General features: G+C 44.8%; 5 protein-coding genes across 5 annotated transcripts; 3 read left to right on the top strand and 2 right to left on the bottom strand.

Moving 5' to 3' along the window:
* Positions 1-39: 39 nt before the first annotated feature.
* AOL_s00043g347 (uncharacterized protein) lies at positions 40-3,481 on the top strand (the record flags this gene model as incomplete). Its single annotated transcript, XM_011120833.1, has 3 exons — positions 40-1,084; positions 1,247-2,048; positions 2,164-3,481. 3 exons carry the CDS (start codon positions 40-42, stop codon positions 3,479-3,481), a joined length of 3,165 nt encoding a protein of 1,054 aa, XP_011119135.1.
* Positions 3,482-4,623: 1,142 nt separating this feature from the next.
* On the bottom strand, positions 4,624-5,684 carry AOL_s00043g346 (uncharacterized protein; the record flags this gene model as incomplete). Its single annotated transcript, XM_011120832.1, has 2 exons — positions 4,624-5,030; positions 5,162-5,684. 2 exons carry the CDS (start codon positions 5,682-5,684, stop codon positions 4,624-4,626), a joined length of 930 nt encoding a protein of 309 aa, XP_011119134.1.
* A 1,810-nt stretch (positions 5,685-7,494) lies between these two features.
* AOL_s00043g345 (uncharacterized protein) lies at positions 7,495-8,730 on the bottom strand (the record flags this gene model as incomplete). The annotated part of the gene is made up of 1 exon (XM_011120831.1): positions 7,495-8,730. One exon carries the CDS (start codon positions 8,728-8,730, stop codon positions 7,495-7,497), a length of 1,236 nt encoding a protein of 411 aa, XP_011119133.1.
* A 997-nt stretch (positions 8,731-9,727) lies between these two features.
* Positions 9,728-11,739, top strand: AOL_s00043g344 (uncharacterized protein; the record flags this gene model as incomplete). Its single annotated transcript, XM_011120830.1, has 4 exons — positions 9,728-9,833; positions 9,919-11,478; positions 11,535-11,633; positions 11,690-11,739. 4 exons carry the CDS (start codon positions 9,728-9,730, stop codon positions 11,737-11,739), a joined length of 1,815 nt encoding a protein of 604 aa, XP_011119132.1.
* A 459-nt stretch (positions 11,740-12,198) lies between these two features.
* On the top strand, positions 12,199-15,298 carry AOL_s00043g343 (uncharacterized protein; the record flags this gene model as incomplete). Its single annotated transcript, XM_011120829.1, has 2 exons — positions 12,199-15,175; positions 15,243-15,298. 2 exons carry the CDS (start codon positions 12,199-12,201, stop codon positions 15,296-15,298), a joined length of 3,033 nt encoding a protein of 1,010 aa, XP_011119131.1.
* Positions 15,299-15,306: the final 8 nt, after the last annotated feature.

Here is a 15,306-nt window from a genome sequence, read left to right as displayed (position 1 = left end):
AGCTTAAGCGACGCTTGTCCCGTATCCCAGCACCGATCGATGCCTCCAGATTCAAACCCAGCCGCGCCCTTTCCCGTCAGGCCTAGGTCAAAATCCCACAATGATTACACTGTGGGGTGGGTTTGCGCTTTATCGAAAGAGCTGACCGCTGCAAGGGCGATGCTAAATCAAGAGGATCTACCACTTTCCAAGCCGCCAAACGACACCAATACATACGTTCTGGGATCTATTGGGGAACACAACATTGTAATAGCCTGCCTCCCAGATGGTATGATCGGAACAAATCAGGCGGCAATCATCGCAACACGAATGATTAGCACTTTTCAGGCTATTAAAGTCGGTCTTATGGTCGGCATTGGCGGCGGTATCCCACCAAAAGTTAAACTCGGCGATATTGTGGTTAGTAGACCGACTGATCAGTACCCTGGAGTCGTTCAATGGGATCTCGGGAAGACGGAAAGCGGCAAATTTAGGCGAACGGGCGCGTTAAATAAACCCCCCCAAGCGCTCCTGACAGCCTTATCGATGCTAAAGTCAGAACATGATTTACATGGAATAAAAATACAACAATACCTGGACCAGCTAGAAGAGCGTTATCCACACCTGGCGCCAAAGTACAGACGGCCTGGGCCCTCTAAAGACTCTTTGCCGGCGTCTAACAAAACCCATCACCAGAGCGGAGTCCAATCTTTGCTTCACAACATATTTTCTTGGTGGGGGGCAGAGGGAACGGCGGGAGCTGTTGACTTCGGTGCGGCTGAGCACGAGACGAAAGACGTAGACATTCATTATGGCCTGGTCGCGTCCGGCAACCAAGTAATCAAAGATGCTGTCCTCCGTGACCGTCTCAACGAGAACCTCGGCGGGAATGTTTTATGCATTGAGATGGAAGCCGCAGGGCTAATGGATGATTTTCCATGTCTTGTTATTCGCGGTGTTTGCGACTATGCCGATTCAGAGAAAAACGGCGAATGGCAACAGTACGCCGCAGCCATAGCTGCGGCATATGCAAAAGACTTTCTTAGATGTCTACAGCCGGCTGCAATTGCCAACGAACCCCTAATGAGGGATGTTCTAAACCAGGGTTAGTCCTTCGAATTTGTACCTTTGTCGAAGATAGGGATAGCTAGGTAGCTTCGCTCACGAAACACGCAACGCAACTGTTTCTGGTGAACTCACACCCGTCTATATCTAGATTCGAAAACTCTATATTTCAAAACTAAATATCTTGAATAAAACTCTATAGTTCGCGATAATATGGTCAAAGTGACATCGATATTGGAGAACAAAGATGACCTCGAAATTCTTGACTGGTTAACCCCGATCGAATACGGCCCCCAACATAACGACATTGCCCAAAAGCGACAGCTAGGTACCGGCCAGTGGCTTCTGAAACACGACAAATATGACAATTGGCTGCAGAATTCCAAAAAAATATTATTCTGTCCAGGTATGCCTGGAGCAGGGAAGACATTTCTAGCGTCAATAGTTGTCGATCATTTATTCCGCCTGTTTAATAACACTCCAGAGGTTGGTATAGCATACATTTATTTCAATTATAAACGACAGGATCAACAGACAATCTATAATATGCTCGCTAGTATACTAAAACAACTAGCACACCGTCAATGCTCTGTGCTTACGATGGTGAAAACGCTTTACGATCGACATAGAGCTAACAAGACAAAACCATCAGTTGGTGATATCACCAAAGCGCTTCAATTTGCGACTACTAAATACTCAAGAGTCTTTATCATTATCGACGCGCTTGACGAGTGCCAAACATCTAATTACTGTCGCGGGAATTTTTTGTCAGAAATCTTTCGACTATATACCCAGTGTGGCATAAATATATTTGCCACCTCGAGGCACATCCAAGAGATTATTGCGCAATTTGAACTCGAAGGTGGTACGACACTCGAAATCCGCGCCCATGAAGAAGACATACGGAGTTATTTGGACGACCAGATAAAACAATCAAGAAGGCCCATATTGTTGAAGAATTGCGAAGTTATCAAATCCGAGATTGTGAGAATCGTTGATGGAATGTCGGTTCTTATGACCCCCTCCAGCACTCCAGTTGCGCTAGAAAAGGACTGGCATTCTGGCTTGCGAGGCTACTTATACCCATAATTACAAGAGATTATCTAATATTCAGAGTAGGTTTCTTCTTGCAACATTTCATTTTCAATCTATCAAGAACAAAACGACAGTTACGCAACTGAATGAGGCCCTAGAATCCCTCGCGACAGGACCGCAGGGAGAGATGGCATATGATCTTGCTTATAAAGGGGCCATGGAAAGGATCGAAAACCAACATCCGGACTTTAAGTCCCTAGCTGATCAGGTTCTATCGTGGGTCGTCTGCGCAGAAAGACCACTCATTAAAGAGGAATTACAGCATGCACTTGCCGTAAAACTGGAAGTTGATCAGCCTGAGATTGACAAAAACAACTTCACGGAAGTTAGTGATATGATCTCAGTATGCGCTGGATTAGTTACAATTGACGAAGAAAGCAATGTCGTTCGATTAGTTCACTATACGACACAAGAATACTTCAATCAAGCTCACAAACAATGGATCTATGATGCTCAAAGCAATATTGCGAGGGTGTGTGCCACATATCTATCGTTTAAAACCTTTGATACAGGCTTTATTCCCACTTCGGCCAGTTTATACCGTTACGCGGCACAAAACTGGGGACATCACACCCGAAAGTCTTTAGTTAAAACGACGCAGTCGAGTATATTAAGTCTTCTCAAGAGCGAGAATATAGTATCAGTCTGCAGCAAGGGTTTAGAGCCAGGGCCATTTGAAGATTTTAATATCTATCCGGCAACAAATATGACAGGAATGCACCTTGCAGCATATTTTGGACTATCGGAATATATTGGTCAACTGTTACGTGAGGGCGTTGATCTAGAGACTAAAGACAGATGGGGTCAGAGGCCACTACTAATCGCCGCAGGAGAAGGGCACGCTGATGTTGTGGAACTGCTGATATGTGGGGGCGCTGATCGAGACGCTAAAGATGGGCGGCATGAGACGCCATTATCATTCGCCGCGCAAAAAGGGCACGCTGATGTTGTGGAACTGCTGATACGTGAAAGCGCTGATAGAGACGCTAAAAATAAATGGGGTCGGACGCCATTATTACTCGCCGCGAGAGAAGGGCACGCTGATGTTGTGGAACTGCTGATACGTAAAGGCGCCGATCGAGATGCTAAAGATTACTATAATCAAACACCATTATCACTTGCCGCGCAAAAAGGGCACGCTGATGTTGTGGAACTGCTGATACGTGAAGGCACCGATCGAGATGCTAAAGATATATGGGGTCAGACGGCATTATCTTACGCCAAGGAGAAAGAGGACGCTGCTATTATAGAGTTGTTGTTGCGCGAAAACACTGATCAAGAGGCTAAAGATAAACAGGGTCAAACGTCCACCACGAGTGCTGAGCGAGCGCAAGTATCCTAAGCGTCGTTTCCGCCGTGGAGAGGTCATGGGAAGGGGATTCTTCAAAAACGTAGATAAACAAACTAGCCTACGAGGTATAAGTTGTGGAGAGAATGAATGATATCATGTCGAAAAGATAAACAATATCTCTACAATGATGATTCAGAACTCTTAACTGTATTCACCACTTTAGTTTGCGAAATAGCTATCATTCTCATGTCCTTACTATGTCCCGGCCATGTCGCAGCCACACGGTCTTTGCTTAGCCTGTGTATCGAGAATGGTTATCACAATAGGGATGAAGCTGTACAAAGCTAAACTAATCGGAGGATCGCCTGACAAATGCCCTTTATTAACATAATGAAACCCGTTCAATGGGACTTGTTTATAGGATTAAGAATATAGCTAAGTTTTTAAAGCAATCGAATAGTGGTATTTAAACCTGAAAGGCTGTTATCTGATGAAGTATTATTCTACATGTGGTAAGATGTCTCCAATAAATATGCTGGAAAAACCAGGAGATGTAGTATTGCCTTGTGATTGTTAACAGAAATAATTAACATGCTTCTGGCTAACATGCTTCTATGAGAAAAATGAGGAACGCCCCTTCACAAGAACAAACAAAAACAAGTGGCAGACGTAAGTCGATTCAGAACTGTGAAAAGACGGTATACTATTGATCAAGAGATATAACTTATATCCTAAAAATAACGTAAAAGTAAGATAATAATATATTACTTAGGAGGTGATGCCAAGTTCGAGAGTGGACAGCCAGCAGAAGGGCTTTCATAATCCGAATTCTGGAGGCTGTTAGAATTATTTGATCGATGGAGGCCTCTAGGATCCTGCTTACTTTGAACCTCCAAAATCCTCACGTGTTCGTTTAAGCCTTTCTACTGATCGATGGGCTTCAACGAAGATGGTGATACGATATCAAATAAATCGATATTCTATATATTTGCCGGCCCTGTCTTTTTAGTAATTGAAACATGGTGAATTATTTATTACTCAGCAAAGCAAACTGGCGTTACTGGTAAACTTAAAAATCTTAAATTGTTGCAGAAAATGAAGTAGGACAAGCCTTTGTGCTTGCTGTATACCGGTACTGGGGAATAAGACTATCCCAAGATCTTAAAATAATTGAAATGACACGGTTTCTAATGTTAAACAACAGAACCAGCTACAGAGGGAGCTAAAGACCCGTGTGCTCCATCCTTGTTCTCCAAGCTCTCGTTCTTTTCCAATGTCCCCCCACAGGCTCCTTGCCCCTCTTCTCTCATCCTCTTTTTCTCTCTAAGCATCATCTTCCTAAAAATATTCGACCCATGTAATTGTGCGGCCGAAAATGCAACATGCAAAATCGGCGTAGCGAGCTTAAAGCTCAACTCCCACTGATCCCAAAGAATTCCAAAGAGGTACATCGCGATAACGCTCTCAAGTACGGTGCCGATGAAAGTCCAGATCATTGTAAATTTAAAGAGATAGTAAAGGTGAGAGTGGGATTCTAGAGCCGTTCGGTACCGAATTATAGCTAGAGAGGGGAGAAACTCAACGATCACGTCGAAAGCGCCTGTTTATATCATGATTTCTAAGATTAGTTAACTGCCTCATTTATATATAGACTTCTGCCCTATTCCCAAGAAAAGCGTATGCATACTTCTTGTCGAGAATCAAGGAGAGAAATTGATTCGGAAAACTTACCCCAAACGCAGCACAAAATAAATTCATTCCTAGCATCTTTATGCCCATAAACACTAATCGCCACAGAGCACTGAGCCACCAAGATAGTCCCCAAATGATGTAAGGCGCTAACAACAGATATTTTAACCCGATAAATAAGCTCAAAGATATAAATCCCGACTAATAACTGAGACGATACGACCAACAGGTCCCCCATCTTCACTGTTCCGTTCCTAGTAACGGGAGTCGATAGGAGTGATGATCCGAATACAATGGCGAAAAATGGATATCCGCCTAATGAGAGAATTACTAAACGCATCCCGACGGCAACATGTTGGTTCAGAAATGAACGTTTCGTAACGTCGGAGAGGCGAGCATGGTGATGTTTGTAAAGGCGGGGGAGGAGGGGTTCGAGAACGTAGTTCTTGAGGATGAAAAGTGCGCTAAGGGTTATAGTGAGGATTAAACCGGCATATAAGGCAAGGACCGAGATATGGTTATCTGTGTCACCGCCATGTCTCTCGTTGAAATCAGCTATGGTCATGGTATTGATTCTTGATAGCACGAGGATGACGTAGACCCGCAATTAAGATCAGGAATAGGATGGAGACTAACGAGCTGGGGCGCTAAGAATAAGGGTATCAAGCACGTTCTCAGTTTATATAAAAATGATGTATTAATAAATTTTACCTGGAAGTCTAAGGTACAATATCCCCGTTACGAATGTCTAGAACATTATGGTGGTATTTCTGGGGAAGTGAAGGGCTAAAGTCTATAAAATAAAGTTTGAATCTCCATAAGCGGAGCAAGGTTATTCTTAAATTGCCGTTTTATCCAACCAAATGATTCTTAAATTGTTTTCTTGTTCAAAAGCGGTAATTTTCGTGAAAACTATAAACTTTATGGGATACATTGGACACCCGGCTATGCGAGCTTATTTTCGACGATAGAGATCCATGGAGAGCCATCTACTTTGCCCCCAATACAAGTGAATATACGTATCTTACCAATATTGGGTCCCAGATTTCGTAGGCATCCTATACTATCTTATCGTAGGATAGATGCATATTCACATGATGGTGTACTATATACTGACCATCTGCTTCTATATACGCATGCGGCCACGACCTCGATCTACTTCATGATACGGGTCTCTCTCTCGCAACCTCTATTCTTTCACGGAAATCATTGGAACATTAAACCTCAAGATTTTTAAAGTCTACGAACGGTTTGATGTTTTATCCAAGAGATTGTTTCATAGCTATAGCTAGCGCTATAGCGAACTATTTCGGGCTGACATGACCGCTACCTGTTAAAATAAAAAATGCTCCGAGCATTTTAGGGCCTAGGAACTCAAATAGCCAGCGCATTCGCAGTCTCTACTTGAACCAATTCTCGATATTTGGAGTACAAGTAGTCCGTCGAATAGGTGATATCATAATTTTGTTTCAGGTGATCAAGATCATTCAATATGTCAGTACCAAAACTATAGTACTAAATATACTCACATAAATCTATGTTGAGGTACACTCTAAATTGAATATACTGACTTATAAGCCGCTTGCAGTGGAGTTTGGAACCTTGCATGACATCTCGTGTGTTTGAATTCAACGTAATTTGCAATACGATGGTTATGGTAGGCCCGAGTGGCCCTACATCTTAAATTCAACAATCGGGCGGTTAGCAATAATAGCCTGGATTCGAAGGACTTTGTCTTCCAGGTATCAAATCACCTAATACCTCACCCTGGAGCTAGAGCAATCTCTAGAACGCCGCCAGTTTAAAATAACTTATAGGCTCAAAGCCGAACCAATTAAAAAATAGAATCCTCTGCGAGAGACCCTAGAGATACATTACGACAAGCCTCAGATAAAGATCCCAAAAAGTGCGGCAGTCTAGTTTCTGAGACAATGCTAAAGGTTCGATACCAAAGTATGGTTCTGGCTCTCGGAGTGCTCGAATTTTTAACAAAAATCGATAATACAATTTTGGGCTAAAGGAATATAGAATCTATTAAAGTACAGTTCAGGAATGATATCGAGACAAGCGATTTTGTGGAACACTAGTAATCAAAAGCTTTAGGGGTGGGTCAATCTCCTAAAGAATTTCGCAGTTAGGGTGTATCAGCAGGATATATTTAATACTCTTGGTGAATAGAGCGACCTGATGGCCTTAAATTCGTGAGGAATACACCGAGCTGAGCTGACGGGGATAACGATTTATTTATATTTCCCATCTGCAAGTTACAATTCCCCAAAGCCCCGAAATATAATTTACAGCTAGGTTAGCTTCGAATCGGGGAAGTAGCCACGGGAACATACGACGACAAGCCGAATAGGGTAGCTAATGGCCTGTCACACAGGAAGAACACACGCACAAATCGGGGTAGGTGACGGAACACCAGGATTGATGATTCCGAGAGACTGTTGGATTTGCATTGCGTTGAGGGGCGCTACATGTGTCTGTAACTCCCCAGTTGTAGTTCTAGCGGATACGACATCTATTTCGGAAGCGAGTACCAGTAATAAAGGGATATCGCGGTCATTCGTACTTATCGGATTGAAAGCTTCGAGTACTGTGAACTTGATAGGAATCACGCAACCGCAATGTCCGAGGCCTAAAATTTTGGCATCGGCTTTTTTAGATGATTCAGAGGGGAGCCAGCACTTGCAAGTTCTTTCGTTCCAAAGATCATCCGGCGTCCCAGAGTAGGAGACTGGAAGTAGGCAGTGGCGACAGAGTTCATCGTAGAAAACGTGTTTATGATCTATTTCACCAAATGGCGACGTACTAGAAGCTTTTATCGTTTCTGCCATTATATTTTCTCCTACAATCCGGCTAGGTAAGGGTGGTATCTGGCTGTAAGGTAGTTCGTAGCCACTCCGTACTGCTTTCCACATGCCGTTGGAATAGTAATCCTCGTAGAATCGGTAAGAGCCCATTGGGGCATTTTTTCGATGGTAGTTGTTGCGGATAAGGGATGGGGGACAACGGTGGTGATCACACCAAATAGTCCTATATAGCGCAGGTACCGGTTTGGGGTAAATATCATGGGTCTGAGAGGGTAGAGAAGCGGGCGTATTCTGTTCGGCCAGGGAGCTGTCGTCCTGGCTGCGTAGGGAACGTTTGTTTATGTAGTGTGGGTGGCATCCAGAGTTTTTACAGAAGCCCTTTTTTGGTGCAAGTGTGGCATTATGGGCTGGATATAGTGATGCAGGATAGAAAATACCTGTTTCATAGTCTAGGAAGAGGGCTGTGGGGCAAGTTGAGGGGCAAAGCCGTTCGGAACAGTAAGAGCACCGTCCGGGATGAGAGACTTGGGTGTTTGGTAGTCTAGATCTGTTGAGGGGCTCTTTACAAAGAAGACGCTCATAGATTCTATAGTTAGCTATGAGTCCTGGCGAGTCGAGCGAATGCCGGTTTGGAGCGAGACGACGTAGAGTTTTGGTGGTCAAAGAAAGTGATACTCGATCACAATATCCGAGATATGTTGTCAAAAGAGTAATTATATCCGGAGGGAGGTTCAGAAGTGGCGAGCCTGAGGGGGATGTTTTGGTGACTTGAAGCTTTTGCATTAATCGTTTAAGCATCTTGTATTAATGTATATCAGACAAAAGAACAGGACAAAAGAAATAGTAGAAATATCGGAAAGATGATATTGTGTTGATTATGTTGTATTTCTACGATAGCTATGCAGATTCAAAGCAGAAATGGCATATATATACTTAATTTAAGTACTAGGTAAGTACTTACTTACTTACAACAGCCTTGGCCTACAGCGCCAATTATACTTATAAATAGCTTGTACAAGACTATATAGCATGCATGCATAGTAGGCTCTATTTTAACATTTCTGAAAGAACTTTTCGTATCCGAGTGAAACTCGTCTAGTTCCTTTTCTTCGCGTGGCTGTGTCACCACAACGCAGCAATTATCAAATGGTGAGTCAAGACGGCCTTGAAGTCTAGTCTAGGGATAGCCATCATACTCTCTGCAAAGCAAAAGTCAAGCTGAAAGATGTCAATCTCATACCGAAAGCTCCCTCGGCGCAGGGTCGCTTCGCTTTGGGCTTGATAGAAGTGCCAACCAGTAGCAACGCATCGCTATCAACATTGGATTCGTGGAAGTCTACCTTTGGGCCATGGGCTTAAATTAGCCTAGCACTGGATCAAACGCGCGCGGGGGGCTCTCCTTGTTTAAACGGAGGTGTGTATGCACAAAGGGTTCTGAAAACGGCTATTTAAAAGACCACGGGTGAAACGTTTACTAAATTACGAGCAAAATCAATCATATCTATCTATTCGTAAGATGGTACCCATAAGCCTGGTACAACTGGCTAGATCGCCCGAGATTCTCTATCTCATTCTCGAGTATCTCCCAAATGCGGACCTCTTCTCACTCCTTCAAACCTGTAAATCTCTTTATCCCACGTGTTATCGTCACCTGTGGTCGGTGTTAGTTTTCGATAGCACTGATTGGCATTGGTGCCCTAGAAAGGGTATTACGTATAACGCCATTGGAAAACTTTTGCAAACACAAGATAATGTTGGTTATCAATATACTAAAGTCTTGGGTCTTGGGTCTGCAATGTTTTATAATACTGTCCATGTAGAATTTAGAAAACAGTTAGAAAGGCTACTCGACATCGGGCAACTGGCCCCTACGACAGTAATAGCGGACATATCCGTTTTAAGTATATTCCCAAATAGCCTCAGAGTTATAGCCTTATGACTAGCTCTCCCACAGTATTTGACATTCTAATAATGGCGATATTTTAGATGATGAGGGACGGGATTGTTATCCGGATACGCTCCGACTACTCCAGGGCCTCAAGAAATACTCCGAGACAAAATCGCCAGGGGAATTTTCAGTCCAACTCCGCACAGGATTTATTCGCTTACTCCCTGAGTACTTCGACTTACCAAAAATTACGAAATATGAATTAGTAGTCGCCTATAAACTGGGCCCAAATGAAAAAATCTGGTCCGTCGACGGCCCCTCAGCTAAGGAACACATTAAAGAATTGACAAACGTTCTCGCCCAACTCGTCAATCTTCAGTGGTTTTCCTGGGATTCCCATACCGGTAAATATTATAACGATAGACGCACAAGATTTAAGCTATCTGAGGGACGGCAGGAACTGGAGAAGCTTCAAACTACGTTTACGAACATGCGGCATCTTAAAACGTTAATTTGCAAAAATCATTTCTTTGACCCGTCATTCTTTGTCGTCCCACCTCCGACTGTGAAGGTTCTCGAATTGGGGGGGCTCTTATCATTCAGCTGGTGGAGGAAGTTCGCTGCTTGTCCTCTTACGAGTGTTGAACTCCTAGAAATTCGCAAACCAGAATCTCGGCATGAGATTGAGGATCCCATCGGCGATCGGGACGAATTTAAGCCAATAAATGAACTAGTTTTAGGGGATGTAGCTGTCACAGGGCTAAGGGACTTTAACGCCAAACAGCACGACTATTGGAGCCGACGGGGAAACGGTTATTGCCCCATCGATTTGAATGAATGCATACTCCGACGGAACAAGAAAATTGGGCCAAATACATTTAAAGCAATCGCAACCTCCCGAGCGATAGACTTTATATACCAATGGGAACGGAGTTTCGTACGCAAAATCAAGGCCTGCTCGCTAGTCCTTAGAGATATATACACTCGGAAGTTCAACAAAAGGGACATTGACGAAAGCCTCCCCGCATTTAAAAAGATATGCGCAAAAATAATTATTGAAGGTCCGAAGATTGGGAGCCTGGAAACGTGGGAGGTTGGGATAAAGCATGCGTGGAAATTTGCTATAGATTGTCAAGATACAATTCACTACAGGCTGGCATGGTACATGGAAATGATTCAAAAGGATCAAAATTCTGCGAATAGAGATGAATTGGATGACGAAATGGTTAGTAGGGAATGCCTGCAAATGCTTGTTAGGAATCCTGAGTTCGGAAATTCGGGAACTTTGGGGACCGGACGGGAACCTAGTGAGACCATACAACATTGCGGCCGTATGTGGGAAGCGGTTCACCGATGTGTGGGAATGGCTCGACACGAGTATACACGTAGGTTTGCAAATTATGAGCCACCAAATGAAAAGAAGTTTATGAGAACATGCCTGAAAATGCTCTCGAGATGGCCGAACTTGAAGGATGCTCGGAAATGGGAAGCAAAAACGCGGGCGGGTGGGCTGGTCTTCGGTCATACAAACACCCTTATTCAAGACGTACAGCTTAGTCGGTCTGCCCTTATCAATGAATACACGGAGAAATTTTTCAAGGGCGAGGAAGTAGAGATGGAAAGTGTCACAAATCAATGGGTGCGGAGACTGGCGGAGGGTAAGTAGTTACTTACCGTTTACTTCATGGCTTACCCCATGGACTAACTACTCTAGCGTTTAACTACCTTTTGCCTCGTATTGCCCTCCAGGATAGTACTATAGTACTGCTCGTAGCTAGGCGCCTTGTTAGTAGTTACTTGGCGAGGGCGGAGGGTAACTGTACATGTACACGGTTGCGTAGCAACGCAGAAGTACTAGTATACTCGCAGGCCTCGGTCAATATTTCTATAGACGAAGCAAGACATTCCAAGAAATCTAGAGATCAACATGCGCAGATGCGCCAATTGTCAGGTTCGCCTCTCTAATGTTGTAGCATGCCCTAGTTACTCGCGCACGAGGTGACAACCGTGAGCGCTATTCGATTCCTCTTTAGGAAATTCCAACACTTACAACGCATATTTCGAACTATCTGCATAGTCCATTAGAAAGAAAATGCCACGAGTCGGTGTTATAGATAGTATATTGCTCAGTACATGAAACCCAAGACAGAAAACAAAATTTTATACTGTAGTACTACTTAATCCATTAGGCGAGTAAGCTGAGGGCTTAGGGCTACCCTTCATATTTAATCCGAAGACGGGCAGCCGCACTCTTCAGAAACCTCTCCGTGTCCACTATCCCCATAGCCTCTCTTTCGTGCCACTTCACAGACTTTCGTACTCTCTAAACACATAGTTTTATTAATAATCCATCCGTTAATCACAATTCCTCGCTCAACATGAAGGTTTCGGCACTACTATTGCCAGTTCTGGCCGCCTCCTGGGCTTCAGCTGCCGTTCTGCCCAGGCAGAGGGTCTCGCACGGCATGGTCCAAGCTTCGGCTGCTCATATGGCCTCTGGCCATGGGAAATTTCCCGTGAATAAGGCTCCTCAGGACCCTACGTCTACCGCAACGGACTCAGCTACTTCCACTGATACAGATGTGATCACTTCAACATCTACAAACACTGATTTGTCCACGTCAACCATTACTATCGACACCGATACTGATGATACTAGCACCAATACACCTACTGACTCGGTAACAACTACAACTTCTACTAATGTCACTACTTCTACCAGTACTGATGTCAGTACTACTACTTCCTCCTCGGTTAGCACTTCTGTCGTCTCTTCTAGCAGCTCCACTGTAACCCTGACCACTAGCTCGTCAGCTTCTCCAAGTAGCTCCGCTAGCAGCATCCCAACTTCTACAACCTCTTCGCCAAATCTTGTTTCGAGCATTTTGTCTGGAGTAACCCCGGTCATCACCAAGATCACCGAGATTGTGCCTGCTGCTACCACCACAATCACTCAAACTCCTCCCGGAGGCATTGCGAAGGTGATTATCAGCACCGTCAGAGCTAGCTTCACCACTGTCAGGACCTATGTTATTGAGGCTCATGGACATACTACTATCACCCGTGTGTATACTGTCCCATTCCCTAGCCCGTCCGTGGTCAGGTCTACTAGTGTTACGTACTCTCCCATCACAATTGAGACTACGTATACTACTGTTGTCACCGTGACTAGGACTCTTTCCACGACTTTCAGGTCATGGGATATCTCTCGATACACCACTCATCGTCCTATCACCGAAGTTGCTGTTGGTGAAGTCACTGGTATTGTTACTGTCCACCCGGTTACTTATACTATCACTACGACATATACTACTACCGAAGAGATTTTCCCAAGTTATGCTACTACCACCTTTGTTGAAAATGGAACACCGGTTATTAGCACCATCCATATTCATCATCACTCAGATGACTTTGGAATTCACTCCACTTGGGGCCCTGGTGATTCCGCTTTTAACATCCCAACCACTCAGGGTGGGCTTGTAAGCACTCCCTCTGGAACTCCGGGTCTGTCATTGCCAACGATTTCACTCCCATCGGAGACAATCCCTTCGATTTCTATTCCTTCGATTTCTATTCCTTCGATTTCTGTTCCTTCAATTTCCGCTCCTTCAATTTCGATCCCTTCGGTATCGATTCCCTCAATTTCTGTTCCATCTATCTCAATCCCCCCTCTTTCAATCCCATCTGATATTGTCAGCGAGATTTTCCCATCTGATGTCCCAACCCCGACTTCAGTTCCATCTATCTCTGTTCCATCTATCTCTGTTCCCTCCATCTCTGTTCCATCTATCTCTCTTCCGTCTATTTCCCTTCCAACTCAAAACTTCGATTTAAATGCCTTGACTACCAGCTTAAGCACCAGCACTTGGATTACCACTGAGCTTGTTACACTCTCAGATGCTGTCACAACCGTGGTTGGTATTCCTACCCACATTCCGGCTGTGTCTCTTTTCACTAGCATCCAAAGCCTAGTTACTACTCTTGAGAACGTTGTCACTGTCACTGGTATCCCAACCACCTTCGAGGTTCCTACCACTTCTTTGATCACTATTCCTACTACTCTTTCTCTCCCCACTCCCTCTATTCCGTCTATTTCAGTTCCTTCGATCAGTTTCCCTTCAGTTTCGGTTCCCTCAATTTCGCTGCCCTCAATTCAGCTCCCTACCGATCTTCCAACTTCAATCCCCTCCATCTCTCTTCCTTCAGTATCACTTCCAACTATCTCTCTTCCCACCATTTCCCTCCCCTCGGCCTCAGTACCTTCGGTTTCGGCTCCTAGCTTACCGATTCCATCGGTCTCTTTCCCAAGTATCTCGATCGTTAGCGTGACCGCCCCGGCATCCACAGTTTTCCCAACTACTGGACTACTTGACCCTCTTGTTACTCCAATCGAGAGTATTATCGTCGACCCAGTCACTAGCTTGGTTGGAAATCTCGTGAGCACTCTTGTCAACAATATCCTTCACCCGAGTATTCCAAGTGCCAGTCTCCCAAGTATCAGTATCCCGACCCTGAGTGTCCCGTCAATCTCGGTTCCTTCAATTACTCTCCCCTCTCTGAGCGTCCCAACGTTGTCATCGGTTAGTATACCCTCGATCAGCATTCCGACTCTTCCATCAGTCAGTGTCCCATCGGCCACTCTTCCATCGATCTCGGTCCCGTCAGCCTCCATCCCATCCATTAACATTCCATCTCTGAGCCTCCAAACACTTCCGTCTGTGAGCATCCCATCGGTCACTGCTCCATCGATCAGTGTTCCAACATTACCATCGATCAGTGTTCCTTCCATCAGTATCCCTACACTACCATCAATTAGTCTACCAACACTACCATCGATTAGCGTCCCGTCTATCAGTATTCCTTCCATCAGTGCTCCATCGATAAGCGTTCCTACGCTTCCTTCTATCAGCGTCCCTTCGATCAGCATTCCATCGGTTTCAGTTCCAACAATTAGTGTTCCAAGTGTTACTCTGCCAACTATCAGTGTTCCAAGTATCACTCTGCCAACCATCAGTGTTCCAAGTATCACTCTCCCATCAATTAGTGTTCCAACACTTCCATCGGTCAGTATTCCTTCGATCAGCGCGCCAAGGGTCAGTCTCCCGAGTGCCTCAATCCCAAGCATCTCGGTCCCAACCGTCAGCGTCCCCAAGGTCACTGTCCCAACCGTCAGTGTTCCAAGTGTGACCCTCCCAACAGTCAGTGCTCCAAAGGTCACGGTACCAACTAGCGCCGTCAAGCCCACCGCCCCACCTGCTCACCCGGTTGTCAACAAGAACCCTGCGGCTAAGGGACCTAGCCCTCACCAGATGCTTGAGTCTCAGGGATTTAACCTTGTTGAGGAGAGCCATCCAAGTAAGTTGCACATTCGCAAAAGTGAGTCGAGAGAAGGTGATACTGACGGGCGAATTGCCAAATCAAGAAATCAGACGCGCCCGAGCTGAGACCTTCCAGATCCGTGGTCGCCGAGAGGCATAGGTCGGAGC

Source organism: Orbilia oligospora (assembly GCF_000225545.1).
Source record: "Orbilia oligospora ATCC 24927 unplaced genomic scaffold scaffold00043, whole genome shotgun sequence".
NCBI lineage: Eukaryota > Fungi > Ascomycota > Orbiliomycetes > Orbiliales > Orbiliaceae > Orbilia > Orbilia oligospora.
This window is presented reverse-complemented; position numbering and strand designations above follow the sequence as displayed.